This window comes from Rhinatrema bivittatum, chromosome 14, assembly GCF_901001135.1.
Source record: "Rhinatrema bivittatum chromosome 14, aRhiBiv1.1, whole genome shotgun sequence".
Taxonomy (NCBI): Eukaryota; Metazoa; Chordata; class Amphibia; order Gymnophiona; family Rhinatrematidae; genus Rhinatrema; species Rhinatrema bivittatum.
The window spans coordinates 4,336,799-4,356,656 of NC_042628.1; the positions used below are offsets into that span (position 1 = coordinate 4,336,799).

General features: G+C 45.8%; 1 protein-coding gene across 1 annotated transcript in view; it reads right to left on the reverse strand.

Moving 5' to 3' along the window:
* Positions 1 to 10,188, reverse strand: part of LOC115075718 — a 48,851-nt gene extending 38,663 nt beyond the window's left edge. The window contains exons 1-6 of the mRNA XM_029576384.1: positions 10,170 to 10,188; positions 4,512 to 4,654; positions 2,314 to 2,437; positions 1,858 to 1,951; positions 386 to 536; positions 20 to 197 (exon numbers count right to left, since the gene is read on the reverse strand). Coding sequence (XP_029432244.1) covers positions 20 to 197; positions 386 to 536; positions 1,858 to 1,951; positions 2,314 to 2,437; positions 4,512 to 4,641 — 677 coding nt within the window. The 5' untranslated portion in view covers positions 4,642 to 4,654; positions 10,170 to 10,188. The remainder of the gene's footprint in view (positions 1 to 19; positions 198 to 385; positions 537 to 1,857; positions 1,952 to 2,313; positions 2,438 to 4,511; positions 4,655 to 10,169) is intronic.
* Between the last annotated feature and the right edge of the window lie 9,670 nt (positions 10,189 to 19,858).

Genomic DNA, 19,858 nt, shown 5'->3' on the forward strand with positions numbered 1-19,858 from the left:
TTCACGTATGACACGCCACCTGTATGTCGTCGTCTCCGTATGATGGTAGCTGCACTTATGGCATCCCACGCCTTTCCGATTCTGTCCATGACAGCTGCACATGCAGGGATACAGATCCTCTCGAGCGACTTGCTCTCCTGCTAAATAACTGTTATATTGCACTGAGAGCGTCTGCATAAATTTTAGCAAATAATTACCTACAAATGAAAAATGTACAGGATTTTTCACATTAACGCATTAATGAATTTCACCAAAGCAGAAAAGACAGACGCAGTCCCATACAATCACATGAAGATGTAGAAATAGAGAGAAGTACAGGTTATAAAAATCCTAAAACCTTATGTTTATTTAAATTTTAAAGACCGTCCTGAAGCACATGGCTTACCTCCTTGGCGAAGGTTTGCGTCTATTTCCGTGAGGTCCAGGTTGAACATGGTAAGCACACCTGCCAGGGAAGTGTCCCGGGCAGCCTTCCAGTACTTACTCTTGTTGTGTGCATTGCAGTGGCAAATGGAAGGGGTGGTCCAATATGGACACTGTTACAACGGGCGAGAAAAACAGGCACATTTTCAATTGCAAACACAGAGCAACATCCGAGAAACCTAATCAGTGCAGGCTGAAGAAAGCATATGGTACTTAAGCTTTGATTACATTTAAATAAGCAACAATTAAAATCCATGTCTTTTCTCCAAAGCGGAACTCTCCCAATGGAGAATTTCTTTTTTTTTTTTTTAAGAAATTCAGTAAAGGTTGGGGTGAGCACGCAGGATCCCTATTTGTGAAGACACAAGGAGAAGATCTTAATCATTCCCCTCGTGGCTTCAGGGCTCTGCACAGCTGATCGTAACTGGGGTCTGGGGCCCTGCACCAGGAATGAAAATTGGGCCCAGCGGATGGGCCTAACGGGCGTCAGCTGCTTTCATAGTCTATGTTTTCATGGAAACATTTACAATTTATTTTATTATTTTTCATACAAATGTACTCTGTCATACTAAAAACAACCATTTTCACATGAAAATTAAAGAAGAAAGTAATTTTCGGCAGCCGTTCTTCCTGCACAACTATAATTCAAAACGTCAACCAAGTTGTGGGTCACAGCAAGAGGCACCCAAATGGTGGTCAAGAGCAAATATCTGCAGGTACGGACCAAAACCTAACGGATTATTGCCCTAAAACATACAGTTAAAAGAAAAATACATAAATAAAAGGAAGAAAGAAATAAAACTATGAGTGTCAGGGGAGTGCGTGGAAACATTTTACTTCATTTGTTTTCATTTTATTTACTATTTTTTTCTTTTTTTTTTGTTTCAGTTTTGCATTTCAGCTCACGAGAAAGCCATTTAGCACTTGTTAAAATTGTGCTTTTTGTATCACTTCAGATGGGAAATGATACAAAAAGAAACAGCAAATGCCACTGTGATGACAGCACATCCCTGATCACCAAGAAACAATTCTGGGAGGGCAGGTATGGTACAGGCCTCATCCAACTCTCTCCAAAGGGCTTTTGAGAACAGTTGCCGACTGTTTTCCATGGTGCCTGGCGATCCTTCGCTTCAAAGTCAAACTGTTTTGAAAGTTTGGTTCCATTTGACAGCCAAAGGTGGAAAATCAGTGAATATTCAAATCAGTCCTTTAAGAAGATAATTGTAAAAGCCATGTCTGCAGAGAAGCGTGTATGGGCTTTTAAAACCATCTCTCTTCTGCACACTTCCACACGGGGATCATGCAAGCAAGCACCCAGAGGAGAACCCCAGTAGTAGGAATCCTCTGTTACCACGCCCTGCCTTAAAGCTGGCATCGCCCTTCCTCTCAGCCCCACGTTCCAACACCGAATCAAACGTTAACCACCCCACTTACCAGAGAGGCGAGTTTATCGCACAGATAGCAGAAGCACTGTCCACACACATCCTTATTTCTCTCTAAGGGAGCGCTCACGTCATATTCTGTTCTCCTGAATAAAGTTGACAAAATGAACAAGTTTCAAGCTGCTGTACATTACAGGAAAAAACAAGCACACCAAGTTTGGTTTTGTTTCATTTACAGAAAAGAAAAAACCCTGGAAAGAGCCGAGTGTCACCTACGTACCGATGGCTCAGATCTGTTTTGGCATTAGGCACAGTGCAGGGCTTATTCACTCCCAATGCAATACAAAATGTCTGTTCTGGAGAACAGAAGGGGCCAGGACTTCAGGTCTTTGTGACGTTGAGCACTTGGTTCCATTTGGAGACCAACCCCCGCCCCTACAAAGACCATAAGGATGTGGACTGTCTGAACGAGACTAGGGTAAACTTTGTGTTGCTATGGATTTCTTACACAAATGGATGTGCCGTGCAGTCGTATCTGGCATGGGGCAACACATTCGCTTTTCTACTGAATGTAACAGCTATTTCGTCATCTACCACCTCTTCAGGAGTCTTCTCTTCCAAAGCCGATTCCTCTGAAAAAGAAATATAAAATTATGCCAGGAAGCAGGAGGCTGGCACGGGGAGATGCACAACAGGGGCGACCCCGGGCGTGATTGGTCTGTCTGGTGTGCTGCCTCATGAAACCTGGAGGAACAGGGTGGTTGCAGTGAGCAGAAGCCAGGAAGCAGGAGGCTGGCACAGGGAGATGCACAACAGGGGCGACCCCGGGCGTGATTGGTCTGTCTGGTGTGCTGCCTCACGAAACCTGGAGGAACAGGGTGGTTGCAGTGAGCAGAAGCCAGGAAGCAGGAGGCTGGCACAGGGAGATGCACAACAGGGACGACCCCGGGCGTGATTGGTCTGTCTGGTGTGCTGCCTCATGAAACCTGGAGGAACAGGGTGGTTGCAGTGAGCAGAAGCCAGGAAGCAGGAGGCTGGCACAGGGAGATGCACAACAGGGGCGACCCCGGGCGTGATTGGTCTGTCTGGTGTGCTGCCTCATGAAACCTGGAGGAACAGGGTGGTTGCAGTGAGCAGAAGCCAGGAAGCAGGAGGCTGGCACAGGGAGATGCACAACAGGGGCGACCCCGGGCGTGATTGGTCTGTCTGGTGTGCTGCCTCATGAAACCTGGAGGAACAGGGTGGTTGCAGTGAGCAGAAGCCAGGAAGCAGGAGGCTGGCACAGGGAGATGCACAACAGGGACGACCACGGGCGTGATTGGTCTGTCTGGTGTGCTACCTCATGAAACCTGGAGGAACAGGGTGGTTGCAGTGAGCAGAAGCCAGGAAGCAGGAGGCTGGCACAGGGAGATGCACAACAGGGGCGACCCCGGGCGTGATTGGTCTGTCTGGTGTGCTGCCTCATGAAACCTGGAGGAACAGGGTGGTTGCAGTGAGCAGAAGCCAGGAAGCAGGAGGCTGGCACAGGGAGATGCACAACAGGGGCGACCCCGGGCGTGATTGGTCTGTCTGGTGTGCTGCCTCATGAAACCTGGAGGAACAGGGTGGTTGCAGTGAGCAGAAGCCAGGAAGCAGGAGGCTGGCACAGGGAGATGCACAACAGGGGCGACCCCGGGCGTGATTGGTCTGTCTGGTGTGCTGCCTCATGAAACCTGGAGGAACAGGGTGGTTGCAGTGAGCAGAAGCCAGGAAGCAGGAGGCTGGCACAGGGAGATGCACAACAGGGGCGACCCCGGGCGTGATTGGTCTGTCTGGTGTGCTGCCTCATGAAACCTGGAGGAACAGGGTGGTTGCAGTGAGCAGAAGCCAGGAAGCAGGAGGCTGGCACGGGGAGATGCACAACAGGGGCGACCCCGGGCGAGATTGGTCTTTCTGGTGTGCTGCCTCATGAAACCTGGAGGAACAGGGTGGTTGCAGGGAGCAGAAGCCAGGAAGCAGGAGGCTGGCACAGGGAGATGCACAACAGGGGCGACCCCGGGCGTGATTGGTCTGTCTGGTGTGCTGCCTCATGAAACCTGGAGGAACAGGGTGGTAGCAGTGAGCAGAAGCCAGGAAGCAGGAGGCTGGCACAGGGAGATGCACAACAGGGGCGACCCCGGGCGTGATTGGTCTTTCTGGTGTGCTGCCTCATGAAACCTGGAGGAACAGGGTGGTTGCAGGCAACAGTAGGGAGCCAGTGCTCCAGTGCGGAGGAAAGGGCCCAGAAGCACTGCCTACACAGCGACCTCTGCCCCTGCATTACTGTTTTAATGAAGTTGGGAGTGGCCAGAGTGTGAGAGAAGGCGCAGAGATCCATAATGATCAGCTGTTAGAGGACAGCGAACGGATCATCAATCTATGGCCTGATGCAGCAAGGAAGTTGATTTTTTGGGTTAAATCTGAGCCCTATAAACTTAGGGCCTGAATCACTAAGGCATTTCTCCCATTCTGGGAGATGATGAATCTGGCCCTTAGATTGTAAGTTCACTGGGGGTAGGAGAATTCCCTCAGTACCTGAATGTAATCCACTCTGAAGTACAAAAACATAGAATATAAATCAAATAAATAACAAATAAATAGAATTTTACATCATTATGATAAAACGGAATCAGGGAATCCTAAAATCAGCCAAGTGTGTGAGAGACAAAGGATGAACAGTGCACTTACCCGAGCATTCAACAAATATTACTGAATTACCAAGCGTGCTTTCTGCTTCGTCATCACTAATGACCACCACACTATTCTCCGATGTGAAAGATGCAGCTCTTGGTTCCATCTCTGTACTTCCAGACCGCATCTTCAATGAAGACCTCAAAGAAAAACACATGCATTTGCTTACAATGAATCCTCAAAGGGGCCAGCATTTTTAATCCCTGAGTGCTGTAGTGGCTTGCCCTCTCCAAAGTAATCAGCAAACGTTTAATAAAAAATTTATAAAAATCACCGGGTATGCACATAGCATTTTCAAATCATACAAATGATTTCGTTTATCACATTTCTAAACCATCGTTACAAATCTGCTCAAGGCAGAAATAGAAAAATATTTTATAACTGATAATACACCATAAAATAACATCAAATCAGAAATGAACAACAGAATATCACATTACTTAAAAAAATCAACCAAACTAAAAACAATTCAGATTATAACTCAGAAAAATTTGGAACTAGCAGCAATCAACTCATAAAACTAGAAATGCAATCTATGTATAAGCCTGATAAAATATCCATGTCTTCCGATGATCTTCTAAAATCATCTAATCCCTACAGAGCTGAATCTCCTTAAGGAAGGAGTTTCACAATCTAAGTACAACTACAGAGAAGGCTGTATCCTACTCAATCTTATCTTAGACAATGATACTTCCGGGACTCAGGAGTAACCCAAGGAAAAATTTCTTAATAGAGAGGGTAGTGAACGCATGAAGTAGCCTCTCCTTGGAGGTGGTGGAGACAAGAAAAGTATCTGAAGTCAAGAAACCGCTCCAAATGGTCCAAAACGCAGCAGCCCGTCTACTGACAAACACTAAGAAAAGAGACCATATCTCCCCAGTGCTACAAGACCTCCACTGGTTACCAATTCATTTCAGAGTCATCTATAAATCCATCACCTTGATATACAAAATCATTCACCAACATACCACAATCGATCTACAAATTCCTCCCCGCTTCCACAAATCCACAAGACCGACCAGGGAAGCCTACAGAGGATGCCTCATTGTTCCACCCACGAAAACCACTAATCACAGCACCTTAAGAGACCGAGCCCTTTCCACCGCAGGCCCACAGTTATGGAACTCCATCCCTCCAGAACTCAGAAACGAACCATGTCTCCTAACCTTTAGGAAAAGACTCAAGACATGGCTTTTCAGGCAAGCCTTCTCGAACTCTACCTAAGATGCACCATAAACAAACTCTCTACTCAGAGACTGTACATATGAGACACCATATTTATATTGAACTTTTGTATATAATTATTCTCCTCTATCTCTTTCTATTTCTTACATTCCCAGTTCATTAGCCCTTGTTAATTGTAACTGCTTCTCTTCATCACGTTATTTATGTTTTTTGGTTGTATTATCCGCACCCCTGTTTTCTGTAAACCGACATGATGTGAACGAGTTCATGAATGCCGGTATAAAAAAACCTTAAATAAATAAATAAATAAATAAGAAAGCCTGGGATCTCTAAGGGAGTGGTAGGGGTTGTGAGCTGAATTAGTTGGGTAGATGGGCAGGCCAGACAGGCTGCATGGGTTTTTTCTGCCATCATGTTTCTACATTTTTATGAGTGGGGACAAAAGAAGGTGGCATGCGCTGGGAAGGGTAGATAGAGTGATAATGAGGACTGGATGAGAAGTGAGGAGCGTTTTATGGGTCGTAACGTGAATGAGCAGTGTGAATGCAGGACTATGAATTGTGTGCATGTTATGTCATCATGAGAAAGGTGATTTCAGTTTTTGTATGTATTATGTTTTTAAGCTTATGAGCGATGAGTTATTGTCATTATGTTTTGTTGTGCACCATTACAGGCAGCCCCTTGGGTCAGGAAGGCAGTTCATAAAAATGTTTTAAGTATGCCAAGGCATTGATGGGTGGGGCAGGAAAAATGTTGAAAACATGCTTGATGGACCCTTGGTGTGACTCAGTGTGGCATATATTTCGTTCTTATGAGGTTGGGTATCTGGAAATAAAAGTAATCATGGAAGTATTAACATACTGGTGGACAGGAAAGCTAAAAATGATGCAATTCAGAGGTGTCAGAGTAGGATTAAATGGTCCATTTTCTCATTGGAAAAGGGTAAACAGTGGAGTACCTCAGGGATCTGTACTTGGACCGGTGCTTTTCAATATATATATAAATGATCTGGAAAGGAATACGATGAGTGAGGTTATCAAATTTGTGGCTGATACAAAATTATTCAGAGTAGTTAAATCACAAGCAGACTGTGATACATTACAGGAGGACCTTGCAAGACTGGAAGATTAGTCATCCAAATGGCAGATGAAATTTAATGTGGACAAGTGCAAGGTGTTGCATTAAGGGAAAAATAACCCTTGCTGTAGTTACACAATGTTAGGTTCCATATTAGGAGCTACCACCCAGGAAAAAGATCTAGGCATCATAGTGGATAATACTTTAAAATGGTCGGCTCAGTGTGCTGCAGCAGTCAAAAAAGCAAACAGAATGTTAGGAATTATTAGGAAGGGAATGGTGAATAAAACGGAAAATGTCATAATGCCTCTGTATCACTCCATGGTGAGACCGCACCTTGAATACTGTGTACAATTCTGGTTGCCGCATCTCAAAAAAGATATAATTGTGATGGAGAAGGAACAGAGAAGGGCGACCAAAATGATAAGGGGAATGGAACAACTCCCCTATGAGGAAAGACTAAAGAGGTTAGGACTTTTCAGCTTGCAGAAGAGACGACTGAGGGGGGATATGATAGAGGTGTTTAAAATCATGAGAGGTCTAGAACGGGTAGATGTGAATCGGTTATTTACTCTTTCGGATAGTAGAAGGACTAGGGGACACTCCATGAAGTTAGCATGGGGCACATTTAAAACTAATCGGAGAAAGTTCTTTTTTACTCAACGCACAATTAAACTCTGGAATTCGTTGCCAGAGGATGTGATTAGTACAGTTAACATAGCTGAGTTAAAAAAAAAAAAAAAGGTTTGGGTACCTGCCAGGTTCTTATGGCCTGGATTGGCCACTGTTGGACACAGGATGCTGGGCTTGATGGACCCTCGGTCTGACCCTGTATGGCAAGTTCTTATGTTCTTACCTGGCGGCGGGAGGTCGCCTGGAGAGGAGGGGAAGGGAGCGCAGAGCGGCGTCACCCGGGGGTGGGGGAAGGAGCGGGAAGCAGTTGGGCTGTACAGGAGGGTGGCGGCGGCGGCGGCACCCGGGTACGAGAAGTGAAAAGGGGGGGGGGGGGGGGGCACGGGACGGGCATCAAAGCTACCGCACAGCTCTGCGCCTCTTGTTTTTCTTACTCCAAGCGTAAAGCAAGCCCTCACCATCCCTCTCAGGCAGAACTAGGAGAGCGATCGGCTTCCAGGGCTTCCGTCTCTCCCCTTCCAACTTCCCGCTCCTTCCGTCACTTCCGCCTAACCCCGCGTTCACCTAACCACTTCCGGGACACGGAAGCGGAGACCGCCGGCGGCAGCATTATTAGAAATAAAACGGGCTAGCGGAGAGAGAGCGGGGTGGCAGCGGGTTTCTTAAGCTATACCGATGGCACAAAATATTTCCACAACGAAGGGCACGAGACTACGAATCCCAGAAAGCCGAGCGCTGCGGGCGCTATGGTCCAGTGAGACTACGAGTCCCAGAATGCCGAGCGCTGGGCAGGTCCTGCGGACCATGGGCGTAGTAACTACAAGGCAGACTGGTAGCAGGACGGCCTGCGTTTGGCAAGAAATTTCAGTTTGAAGACCGTGCAGCCTGGGTGGCTTTATAATAAATTTCTCTACAAGGCTGTGCCGTGCCTTCGCCTAACACTAGATGGGGGTCATCCCCCAGGTGCAGCGCCATAGAAATATGGAGGAGTAGTAGTAGAAGATCATTTCTCAGCCTTTTAGCTAAGATCAGGTGCATAATTAAACGCAGGGTTTGAGTTGAGGCCGGAGGCTGGTCCCTGTGCTGTTTCAGAAATCAGGACAGAGACTTGATTTCATTCATTAAAGCTTGGAGTTTAAAGACAGGGTAGTTGTTTACCTGCTTCCTTAGCTCGACTGCATGTGTGGAACTGGACTCTCTGAATCCCCGGCACCTTAGTAGTGTTATCCCCAAAGCCTGGGGTGGAGTACGAGCACAAATGAATTACTAAGAAGCACAAAAAAATAAGCTTGGGCAGGAGTACTTTCCCTTCTTGGCCACTGGGAAAGTGAATTCGGACCCTACAGCATTACTGTTGTTAATATTACTTTGAGGGGAAGAGAATAATCTGTACAACTATCTTGCTGAGCACCTTTTACTTGGTGACCTCACATCTAAACCAAATATTAGTAAGGCAACCATTACTATTTAAGTATGAAAAGAAGCAAAAAGTGTTTTCCCATTTTCTGTCTTACATAAGAACATAAGAAATTGCCATGCTGGGTCAGACCAAGGGTCCATCAAGCCCAGCATCCTGTTTCCAACAGAGGCCAAAAACCAGGCCACAAGAACCTGGCAATTACCCAAACACTAAGAAGATCCCATGCTACTGATGCAATTAATAGCAGTGCTTATTCCCTAAGTAAACTTGATTAATAGCCGTTAATAGACTTCTCCTCCAAGAACTTATCCAAACCTTTTTTGAACCCAGCTACACTAACTACATCCTCTGGCAACAAATTCCAGAGCTTTATTGTGCGTTGAGTGAAAAAGAATTTTCTCCGATTAGTCTTAAATGTGCTACTTGCTAACTTCATGGAATGCCCCCTAGTCCTTCTATTATTCGAAAGTGTAAATAACCGAGTCACATCTACTCTGAGCCAAAAAGTAATTCAAGTTGAAGTGAATCTTTAGAAACCATAGGTCAGGTGACAGGTCACAGAACAGAGAGCTTTCATTTTTATTAACTAATCTTAAAAAAACAAACAACCAAGTAACCTGCCAAAGTGATGCAGACTAATGCAACACCAAACTGCAGCTTGTGGCTCATTGAACTGAACAAACTTCCAGCGTGCTCACAACCTCTCTATGGGAATCTACCAATAGGGTTCAAAAGAACATGGGAGATACCGTATGGCGCAGGTGCTACAGCCATAAAGGAACATTTTTAATTGTATTTAGAGGATAATTTGCCGACATTGGATAGCATTCCCTCGTAATATTTTATTATGCCATATTAGAGCAAAACATATCAGCCCACCTTGTCACGACACGCCTGCCAGCATCTACCCAGTCCTTCAGTCACATGATTTTCTGCATCACTAGCCTTACAGGTAGATTTTAAAAGCGTTGCTCATGCAAAAGTGGCCACATATGCACGTACGTGGGCCACGGGTGAGCCACGCCAATTTTAAGAAGCCAGGAAGGTCGCACGTACATGTATATACTCATGTACAGAATAAAGAAGGTGGAAAAGGGGCGGGGCCAAGACTGACGCACATAACCACAAATTTTGCAAAAGCAACGTATGTTACCTGTGTAACTTTGCCACTGCTCCTCATGAGGTGCAGGAGTCAAACCAGAGTGGGGGAGGGGGGGAGAGAGAGGCTCTGTATAGGGTCAGTCTGTGTGCTAAAGGCTGTAGAGGAGGAAGTGCAGCAACAGCAGTTTAAATGCTATGTGTGTACTTTATAAATAAGGCATATTTTTGCTCGCACGTACCAGACAGCGCACTGAAGCACAGCTGCCTTCTTGTTTCCTATTGGATTTTTTGGGGGTTTGTAAGATTCTGTTCCTTCTTGTCTGCCGCACCTTTCAGAACAGGTTTAATGCTCCCCTCTCCCCATGAAGTCCGTGGAGTTCCTTCTGTCCAGTTGCTTTATGCTGTCTTCAGTCCTGAGCATGTTTCACAGCTTTCTTCAGTGACATAGCTCCTGGGGGCCCCTTCCCTTTAATCTTTTAAGTGCTCCTTTACCTTAAGAAAAAGATAGAGCGGAGTGCAGAAAGTAGCTAGAAAAAAAGAAACATTTCCTTTCCAATCCCCTGTGCTGAGTGGTGATCAGTTTGGATGGAAAGCACGATGTCAATTCAAAATTATTAGTGATTAGTCAGAAATAGATACATGATCGTCTTAATCATGAAAATAATTCTGTAGATTTCAATTCCCATCACCTTAAAAGTAAAAACATTCCTGCCTGCCGAAAGGAGCTTTTATTGATGCAGGAACGTATGCATTTTGCATTATCGAGCTCAGCGTATTACCTAATCTGTCTTAGCACATTCTAACAGGAAAAGACTCTGTAAGATGATCCCAAGGAAGCTTTGTCTTTTTGGAGGCCTGAAAGCTGCTCTTCAGCTCCTTTCTACAAGCTCCCTGGCAGCAGCGGGAGATAATTTGGTTGAGGTTCTGCCAAGCGATGAATCATTGTCTTACATCAGTATGTAGGCATCTTACTAAGGGTATGAAAATGTGACTACCCAGGCAACATGAGGCACTCTTTGCTGGCCCTTGGTAGAGGGCAACTTTCAGAGCCATTTAGCAGGGTAAATTGGTCTGTCTGAAGCTGCCCCTCCTCTGTTGGCTTCCATCACACATGCACCTCTAGCCGAGTTAGGGAGGTGCTCCGAACAAGGGGCAGGTGGAACGAAATACATGGATGGTTTCTCTTTGAAAAGGATGGATCTGCAAAGTACAGTGGCCACAAACTCAGGCCGATGCAATATTGGGCGCTCGGGCCACTGCACCAGTTAACTCTATATTGGATGTGCTAAGCTAACACCCGATGCAATAAATATAGACCGGTTAGCCTGACTTCAGTGCTGGGAAAAATCGTGGAAACTGTTATAAAGAATAAATTCACAAAACATTTAGATAGACCTGATTTGATGGGACACAGACAGCATGGATTTACCCAAGGGAAGTCTTGCCTCACAAATCTACTTTTTTTTGAAGGGGTTAATAAACATGTGGACAAAGGTGAACCGGTAGATGTAGTGTATTTGGATTTTCAGAAGGTGTTCGACAAACTCCTGCATGAGAGACTTCTAAGGAAACTAAAAAGTCATGGGATAGGAGGCGATGTCCTTTCGTGGATTACAAGCTGGTTAAAAGGAAACAGAGTAGGATTAAATGGTCAATTTTCTCAGTGGAAAAGGGTAAACAGTGGAGTGCCTCAGGGATCTGTACTTGGACCGGTGCTTTTCAATATATATATAAATGATCTGGAAAGGAATACGAGTGAGATTATCAAATTTACAGATGATGCAAAATTATGCACAGTAGTTAAATTTCAAGCAGATTGTGATAAAATGCAGGAGGACCTTGCAAGACTGGAAGATTGGGCTTCCAAATGGCAGATGAAATTTAATGTGGACAAGTGCAAAGTGATGCATATAGGGAAAAATAATCCTTGCTGTAGTTACACAATGTTAGGTTCTATCTTAGGAGCTACCACCCAGGAAAAAGATCTAGGCATCATAGTGGATAATACTTTGAAATAGTCGGCTCAGTGTGCTGCAGCAGTCAAAAAAGCAAACAGAATGTTGGGAATTATTAGGAAGGGAATGGTTAATAAAACGGAAAATGTAGCTCGTCCCCAGCCTTGCTCTTTGATTGCTCACCTGTTCCTCACCCATGACCTGGATCCTGAGGTTCCCCGATCTCCACCTGGAATCCACTGCTCGTCTGCTGCCTGCCCTGACCCCAGCCTGCTCTCTGGCCTTGCCTGTCTCGCCTATGTCCTGCCAGCCTCAGAACCCAAAGGCTCAACCTACGGGGGAAGAGAATGGCGTAGGTAAAGCTCAGACTTGGTCCTTATCTCAATGAGTTCGCCTCCTGTCTGTGACAGCCCAGCTGCTTTACCAATCTCTCCTCAGCTCGAGGGCTCATAAGCAAATTGTGATCCTGGCTCCAAGTCTTTTCAGGGCTCAGATGAATTTGAATTTAGGAGGTGGACCATCAGATGCTGAGCGTGAGAGGGACTATTGCAGACGCTGAGGGTAGGAAAATGTCATGGTTGTTAGTTATTAAAAAAGCAACTCATTCTTATTACTGGTTTCTGCCACAGGAGAGAAAACCTCATTTCATTGTTATGACTCAAATACAGCTGGATGGCAAACAGCCCTATGTCACGCAAAAGAGCCAGCAGCAAATCCGAATGGAGAGCAAAGAGTGTCCTTACTACAAGTTCTGCGTTCTCATCATTAGTATACAGCACTGTACTGAAACACTCAGAGAGTGTCTCTGTTCTTTGGAGCTTCCGGTTTAGTCAAGACAGACAGAGCAAGGCAATGACAGAGAAGACTTAAGGTAGGTGGGATTCAATGGAGGATTTTGATTTATTACCATCAGATGTGTTGGGACTGTAATTGGTAGTAAATGTTATGGTTGAGAGGCCTGTGTTAGGGTGAAGCCCAGGCAGGGACTTGATCTGGGGTCAATCCTCAGACCAGATGGGGACCTGAAGCAAGGGGAAGCAGCAGAGAAGACGATTGCTTCAGCTACCCCCAAGGCCACACCTCTAGGTATCAGGTGTTGGCTGTGGCTTAGTCAAATAGGACTGCAGAGGAACGGGAAGTTGATCGCAGCAATCCAAAGGCTGACACACATAAGAAATGCCATACTGGGTCAGACCGAGGGTCCATCAGGCCCATTATCCTGTTTCCAACAGTGGCCAATCCAAGTCACAAGTACCTGGCAAGTACCCAAACATTAAATAGATCACAAGCTACTATTGCTTATTAATTAATAGCGGTTTATGGATTTTTCCTCTAGGAACTTATCCCAACCTTTTTTAAACCCAGTTACACTAACTGCTGTAACCACATCCTCTGGCAATGAATTCCAGAGCTTAACTATGCACTGAGTGAAAAATAATTTTCTTCTTTTCTGCTTGCTAAAGGACCATTCAGATCTCGCGCTGCATCATTCAAATACTAAAATCCATTCAAAATGTAATTAACTCAATGTGGCATTTCAGCACATGACTGTTTTACATTGCAAGCTGCCTAGAACTTAGAAACTTTGTAAATTGATAAATTCACAAACCGTTTTGCAGGTTTCTTATGATATTTTTGGTCCAATCCTTCTTTGCATCCCTCCCAGTTCACCCCAGTCATTGCAGTGATAGTCCAGTGGCGAGTTTCCTATGGAGCCCGGGACTGACCAATGGGGGTTGTTGTTGGGTAAGGCTGTAAATGTTGCCTTGATTGGTGTGGGAAGAGAACCCAGCTCCTGTGCATGGCTGTGTGCAATGTTACTGGTTCAGAGCAGATAACACATATTTTAAATAAATAAACAATTATAGCTGTCTGATCTGGGATGCACTTAGTGTTCCCGGTGTCTGAAGATATTGGGAAGGAGAGGATTACAAAAGGTAGATTTATTAGGGAGGTTCCAGGTACTGGATGACTTGCGAGTATAACTGAAGAATATCTCCGTATATGGATATTTGTGTTCCTACCTTCTGGGTCTTTGCCTGCTTTGTTAATTTTTTCCGGGATACCTTCGCCTTCCAAATTCCTGAGTCCTTCCACTTTTGGGAGATGATATAGGGGATTCTTAATTATATAATTTTCTTATATGACTTGATGCTTGACTTGCTTATTTCTTATTTTGATTGTGCTGTTTTCCTGCAAATAATATGTAATTATTTTTATATAAAATTAATAAATATAAAATATAAGGTAATTTTGAACAATTTCATTTTCCGCCTTTCGCTCAAACAGCTTTGCATGCAGCCGCGTCCAGGGTATAGGATGATCATGCACACTTGTTTACACTCTGCATTTCAACTTCCAAATAAGAATGCTAATATTATATTGCGCAGCTGCCCCTGCAGATGGGACATTGCTGAGTATTTTAAGAGTTACATTACCCTGCACAAATACATCAAAGTGATGATGCTGGTGTGTATGTATGGCAATGTGTTTTTATATCTGTGCATTAAACATGTATGGATGTCTTTTTTATGTTCATATGTGCTCACTTCCACAGCATGAATCATGGTTGCCACTGTTGGCTAATCTTAAATTAGAGTTGAAGGAGTTTGGGGTAATCTGCTGATTACTCCAGCAGTAGTAGTAGATTAACTTCACTAGAGTCCCTTTTAGAGTCCAAATATGGAATAGCGCTCATTTCCAGTCATGAACGTGCTGGGATTTCCCAAGTTAGAAATGTGCAGGGTTCACACACCAGCTCCCACTGAGCAGCACTGAAATGAATCCCAGCTGCTTTCTCTCCCACAGTGATCTATGGGACGCTGTCTGATTGTGTTCCTTTAGCATCCTGCTTTTGTAATGCCTGCTATAGCCTAACTTCACTCTGTTGGATATCTTGTACCTTGCATGGGACCCACCCACCCCAGTGCTGCCATGCAGCCTACAGTGCAGCACGTGCGACTGTGCCACAGTACCTGAACCGAGTGCATCCACCTCTCTTACCGGGTCCCATTGCGCCCTCTCCTTAGCTCCACTCACCATGCGGTCACTATTACCGACAAGGTCAACAGGCAATGCCTGAACATCTGTGCACACCAGCTAGCAGATCAAAGACTACTGTGATCTAATGAGAAGAACACATGGGGCCCCTTGAGGAGACCCTTTATAAAGAAGGACTTGGTTCCACCACTGAGAGATCCATTGCTTGTGCACACGTCTGGAGGAAGACCTAGTTTGTGACAAGGACATGAGCATTGCAGATCGACCTCTACTTGTACAGTTGTGGGAATACGCTGCAAGGAACGGTCCCCCATAGAAATGTCCTGAGGTTTCTGTCCTTATCCTGTGACCTATTCCTTGTACAAATGAACACAAATCATTGCAGACAGAGGGTTCGTTCCCAAAATAATGACCGGTCTTTATGTAAGGATAAAGTGTGCGCAGACCCACAGCAGCCGAGGCGATACTTCAGCTCGCTAAACTAACTTTTTCTTTTTCATACGGTCAGTCTGACCTCTAAGATTAAGAGTGTCCCTGTGTAACTGGATTACTGCTGCGATGTCAGACAGGTTGCACCACGGGACGCCAAGCCTTCTCCCAGGCAGTGCAGCCCTTTCCTTCAGTGCATTTTCACCTCCTCCCCTTTCGTCTTTTTCATGGGCAAAGTCCCTTCTCCCAAGCACTGCTGATCCCTGGGAGCCCGGAGGGATGGATGGAGAAGGCCCGCTGCACAGCGATGACATTTCCAGACCATGCTGAAAGTCTGCCAGCCAAATAAAAAATATTAGGGGCCAGTAAGCCATCAGAGCGGCGATGGTCCTTCCTCTGTAAGAAAGAGGAACGTGTGGATACGTGATTCTCGGGCACAGCGATGCTGTAGAAATTAAAGTCGGGTGCTGAAACAGGACAGCACAAAGCAATGCGGTGCAGTAGTTAGGTACTGGAGTTGTGGCTAGCAGGTTCTGCCAAACTACGAACCCCTTCTGATCTTCCTTCCTGATGAGAACTGGAAAGGTCCAAAGATGATAGAAAACTCGCCTTCCCATACCAGCACCAGGATGGAATAAAAAGGTTCCATTCAAAAATGGGAAACACAACCTTCAGACTGAGACCAGCAACCGACCTCAGACTTCATGTGGGACCCTTAGGAGCTGCAAGCCAAGTATCCAGAGTCTGTGCTGCAAGCTCCTTGGCTGGATTTACTCTTTTATACTTTCTCTTGCCTCGGTTATCATAGGCACCTACATTAAGGCACGAAATGACCTAGCAACATGAAAAATGCAACGAAAAGCTCTGTTTCGTTTTATGTCGTTTCAAAAACAAACAAGAAAACCCAATGAAACTGGGGCTTTCCTTTTCGTTTTGGAATGCAGCCACAGCCCGCTGCCCCTCCTGCCAAAGTCCCCCCCCCCCAGCACAGCCACCCCCTCCCCAGGCATCCATGGGGTCGGAGACGTCCAGCTGGGGCAGGGGCACCTTCACTCGCTCCTGCCTCCGTTCTGCTCCTATACGGGTGCCGGCTTCAGAAAATGGGATCCGGTGGGATAGGAGTAACTGGAGATTGCACCCGCCCCATTTCAAATTCTACAACCCCTCGGATGGGATGTTGGCAGGATGGAGGTTAATTTGCTTATTGCAACTGTGATGGGGCAGTGGGACTTGCTGAGGGAGGAAGGCAGTCAACCCCTTTCTTTTTTTTTTTTTTTTCAATTTTCACTTTGGTGTTTATTTACTTTCAAATAAACTAAATGAAGCAAATATAAACATCAAAGAAAAAGAAAAATGAATAAAAAAAAAAAAGCAAAATAAAATGAATGTTTTTTTCTGCATACGCAGACCACAGCATAGAGAGTCATGGCTACCAGCTGATAAACCTTTGTTGCGCTAGAACTGTGTTTAGAATAAAGGAAGAGTGAGCCCTTTACGGAAATCACTGCCCCTTCCTGACAGCTATGTTACAGGCCTGCAAAGCCCCTGCTGTTTCAGGGCAGATACAGGAAGAGACAGGGCTTTCCTGGCTCAGGAGCACATTCAGAACTGGCTCCCTATCCTCCAGTGTCCAACGAGAGAGTCCCTGAGGTACAGCCAGGAGTCGGTCAGTTCCAAACCACTGTGGCACCACTGATGTCCTTCCAAGCTCATTGGCAATCCTTGTGAAATCGGTCGCTCTTTAATACTGGACAGATGCATCTGAGTCAGCGGTCTCCGTACTGCAAAGTTCACGCCTCACTCAGTACAGCGCTGAGTCTACAAGGTGCCACTCGCTTCCAATCACTTTTGCACCACCAGACTAACACGGCCATCCCTCTGGAGATAATATCTTGAAAACAAGAAAATCATCTTCTTTTGCTTGTATAAAGCTGTTGCTTCTGCTTTTCTCCAAACGCACACAGTTACAGTTTGAGCTGCCAGTTGTTCTCCTGTAAGAGGAAGATTTGGTGCAAGTAAGATGGAGATGTCTTAATCTCCATTTGAAAAGTATCAGCATAATGACCCCAGCACTGTGAGCTCCTGCCTCATTTTTGCCGTACACTTGCTGAGTGATGAGCTGGAAAGTACGAAGCAGCCACTCACAGAAGCCCCAGGGACAGCTCTCATCTTTATACACTGAGCTTGTGCTCTGCACAGAACACTAATAATAGTCATTTTAATTTCTAGTCTGCCTTTCCTGACATTTCAAAGCTGATTACATCAAGTACTGTAGGTGTTTCCCTGTCCCCAGAGGACTTAACTGAGGCAAAGGAGGGTGAAGTGACTTGGCCAAGTTCACAGGGAGAAGCAGTGGGATTTGAGCTCTGACTTCCCTGGTTCCCAACCCATTGCTCTAAACACTAGACTACTCCTGCACTCCACTACTGTAAGATGCCTAAGAATAAAGCATTTACAGACGTGGCCTGATAAAAAGGCTCTGCCAAACAGGAATCACTGTATCCACTTGCTGAACATCTACTATTTGGAAATAAAGGAGGCTTCTCCAGTACAGAGAAAGCATCAGTGAGTCGCACGTCTTTCAGACATATTTGCCGAGGACTCGGGGATGGGCAATGGTAGCGTTGTGACTGGCCCTGGGCATGCAGCTTTCTGCCTTCTGTCTCCCGTTTTGGAAAACAAGCCACGCTACATCGAAACGATGCCATCCATACTTACGTCAAAAGTATGATTCCTTCTGCACATCTGGTAGCAGACGAGCATGTTGGGCCTGGTGATGAATTGGAGCTGGGTTTGAGCAGAAAGGGAAGGAAAGCTATGATAGCAGGTGAGACGGAGAGTGTTCAGGAGCTGGGCTTGGACACACACACATGTCTCTGCCTGTTACCAGCCCAATTTCATGCTGCCAAACGTAGCTGACATGAACGCAGCCGGCAGGAAGTATCGGGTGATGGCTTCATGCATGCACTTATAATGTACATTGGCCGAAGCTTTGAAATTCCAGGCCTTGGCTGGTGAGAGGGGATGGCTCCCATCCAACAGCTGCCGGAACAGGGACACTAGAGGGCGCCCTTGCCTGGGGTTGCTAAATGCTGGAGAAGCAGATTTTATTTGCTTTTCTCTTATTTTTCTGCCATGCTGAAGAGAGAGTCGGGATCGTGGCCATCGCACTGCAGTTTCTGGGCCCGTTCTGCACAGCTTGGCAGTTATGAAGTGACAATATCTACATCCTACATTTTGTCTTTTATTGACCCTCCTTATGAGCGACTTTATCATTGTCTTCTGCCCTCTTATGTATCAGTTCTTCAAGCTCTTACAGACAAAACACAGCTAGGTAGTCACAATGACATTAGTGTCTGCATGCTACACTTTAATATCTAATCCAGTTAACATAGATTGAACCCTTTATTGGGATTTTATGGTAGTCCGAGGGCACACAAGAGAATTTCTCTTGGGGCTAACTCCTTTTGCCTCTTTCCCAAGGAGTGAATTCTTTCTATGGGGAAAAGGCTTAACCTTTTGGGCCCAGGCACTGAACGGGAATGCTCCCTGAGGTGTGTTACTACCCCCTTTGGTGATGTTAGTGCTGTATAACCAAGCAGGACACCACATGGGTGTTCAAAAGAAACTTTACTATGATTTGCAGAAATTAAATCAATGTCCAATCAATGGGTTATCTGTCTTATTTCACATCTGTGTTCAGTCTGGGACATACTTAGGGAACTCTCTCTTCTTCACTCTGTGCAGGTGTCCTTAGTACTACTCTCTGGGAGCTGCTCACCAACTTTTATTGTCTGTGGGACAAGGATCCCAGCTGGGAAGGAAACCTATTCAGGGGAGTCCCCTAAATCCCGAAAAAAGTCTCGCAGCTGCAGTCCAAAACTTCCCAGCTTGTGTCCTGTGCTCCCCGGGGTGGAGATCCAGTTGGGTCTCCAATTTGATCTTGAAAGTCTTCTCCTCTGGACTCTTTCTGTAGTTTGACATCTTGTGGAAAAGGTCTTTTTCTGGAAACCAGCAGGGCTTTTACAGTTAAGCCAGACTGTGAGGAGGGAGCTACAAAAACCCTCCTCACTAAAACGAACTCTCAACAATCCAAACCATCACTCTAGGATGGAAATCACTGGATGGAAAGGAATAACCAGGTCTTTCCCCTCCTGCCCTGTGGTTACGGGGGTTGCCTTACACCTGGGCACAAACCAAGTTAGAAAAACTCCTTACTAAAGTCCTTTTTACTCTCAGGAAGGGAAAGCCCCTACCAGGCAAAGGGTGCACTGGAACTGAGCACTGCCCAACCAAAAACAGCGAAGGAGCAAAAACCTGCTCCACTCTCAGCAAAACCCAAACTAAACTGACCCCATTCACCACGGCTCCGACCCCCTTTCTGGACCAGGACTGAACCATTGCAGGCATCCTCAGGGGGAGGTGCTGCCAGGAATGGTCTGACCTTCCTAGCAGGGCCCTAGGGCCAGCTGGTGGGGGACCAGAGGTTTCCCCCATAAAGGAAGCAGTGTCATGAGGACCATGGCCCTTCTACCTAGGGCTAA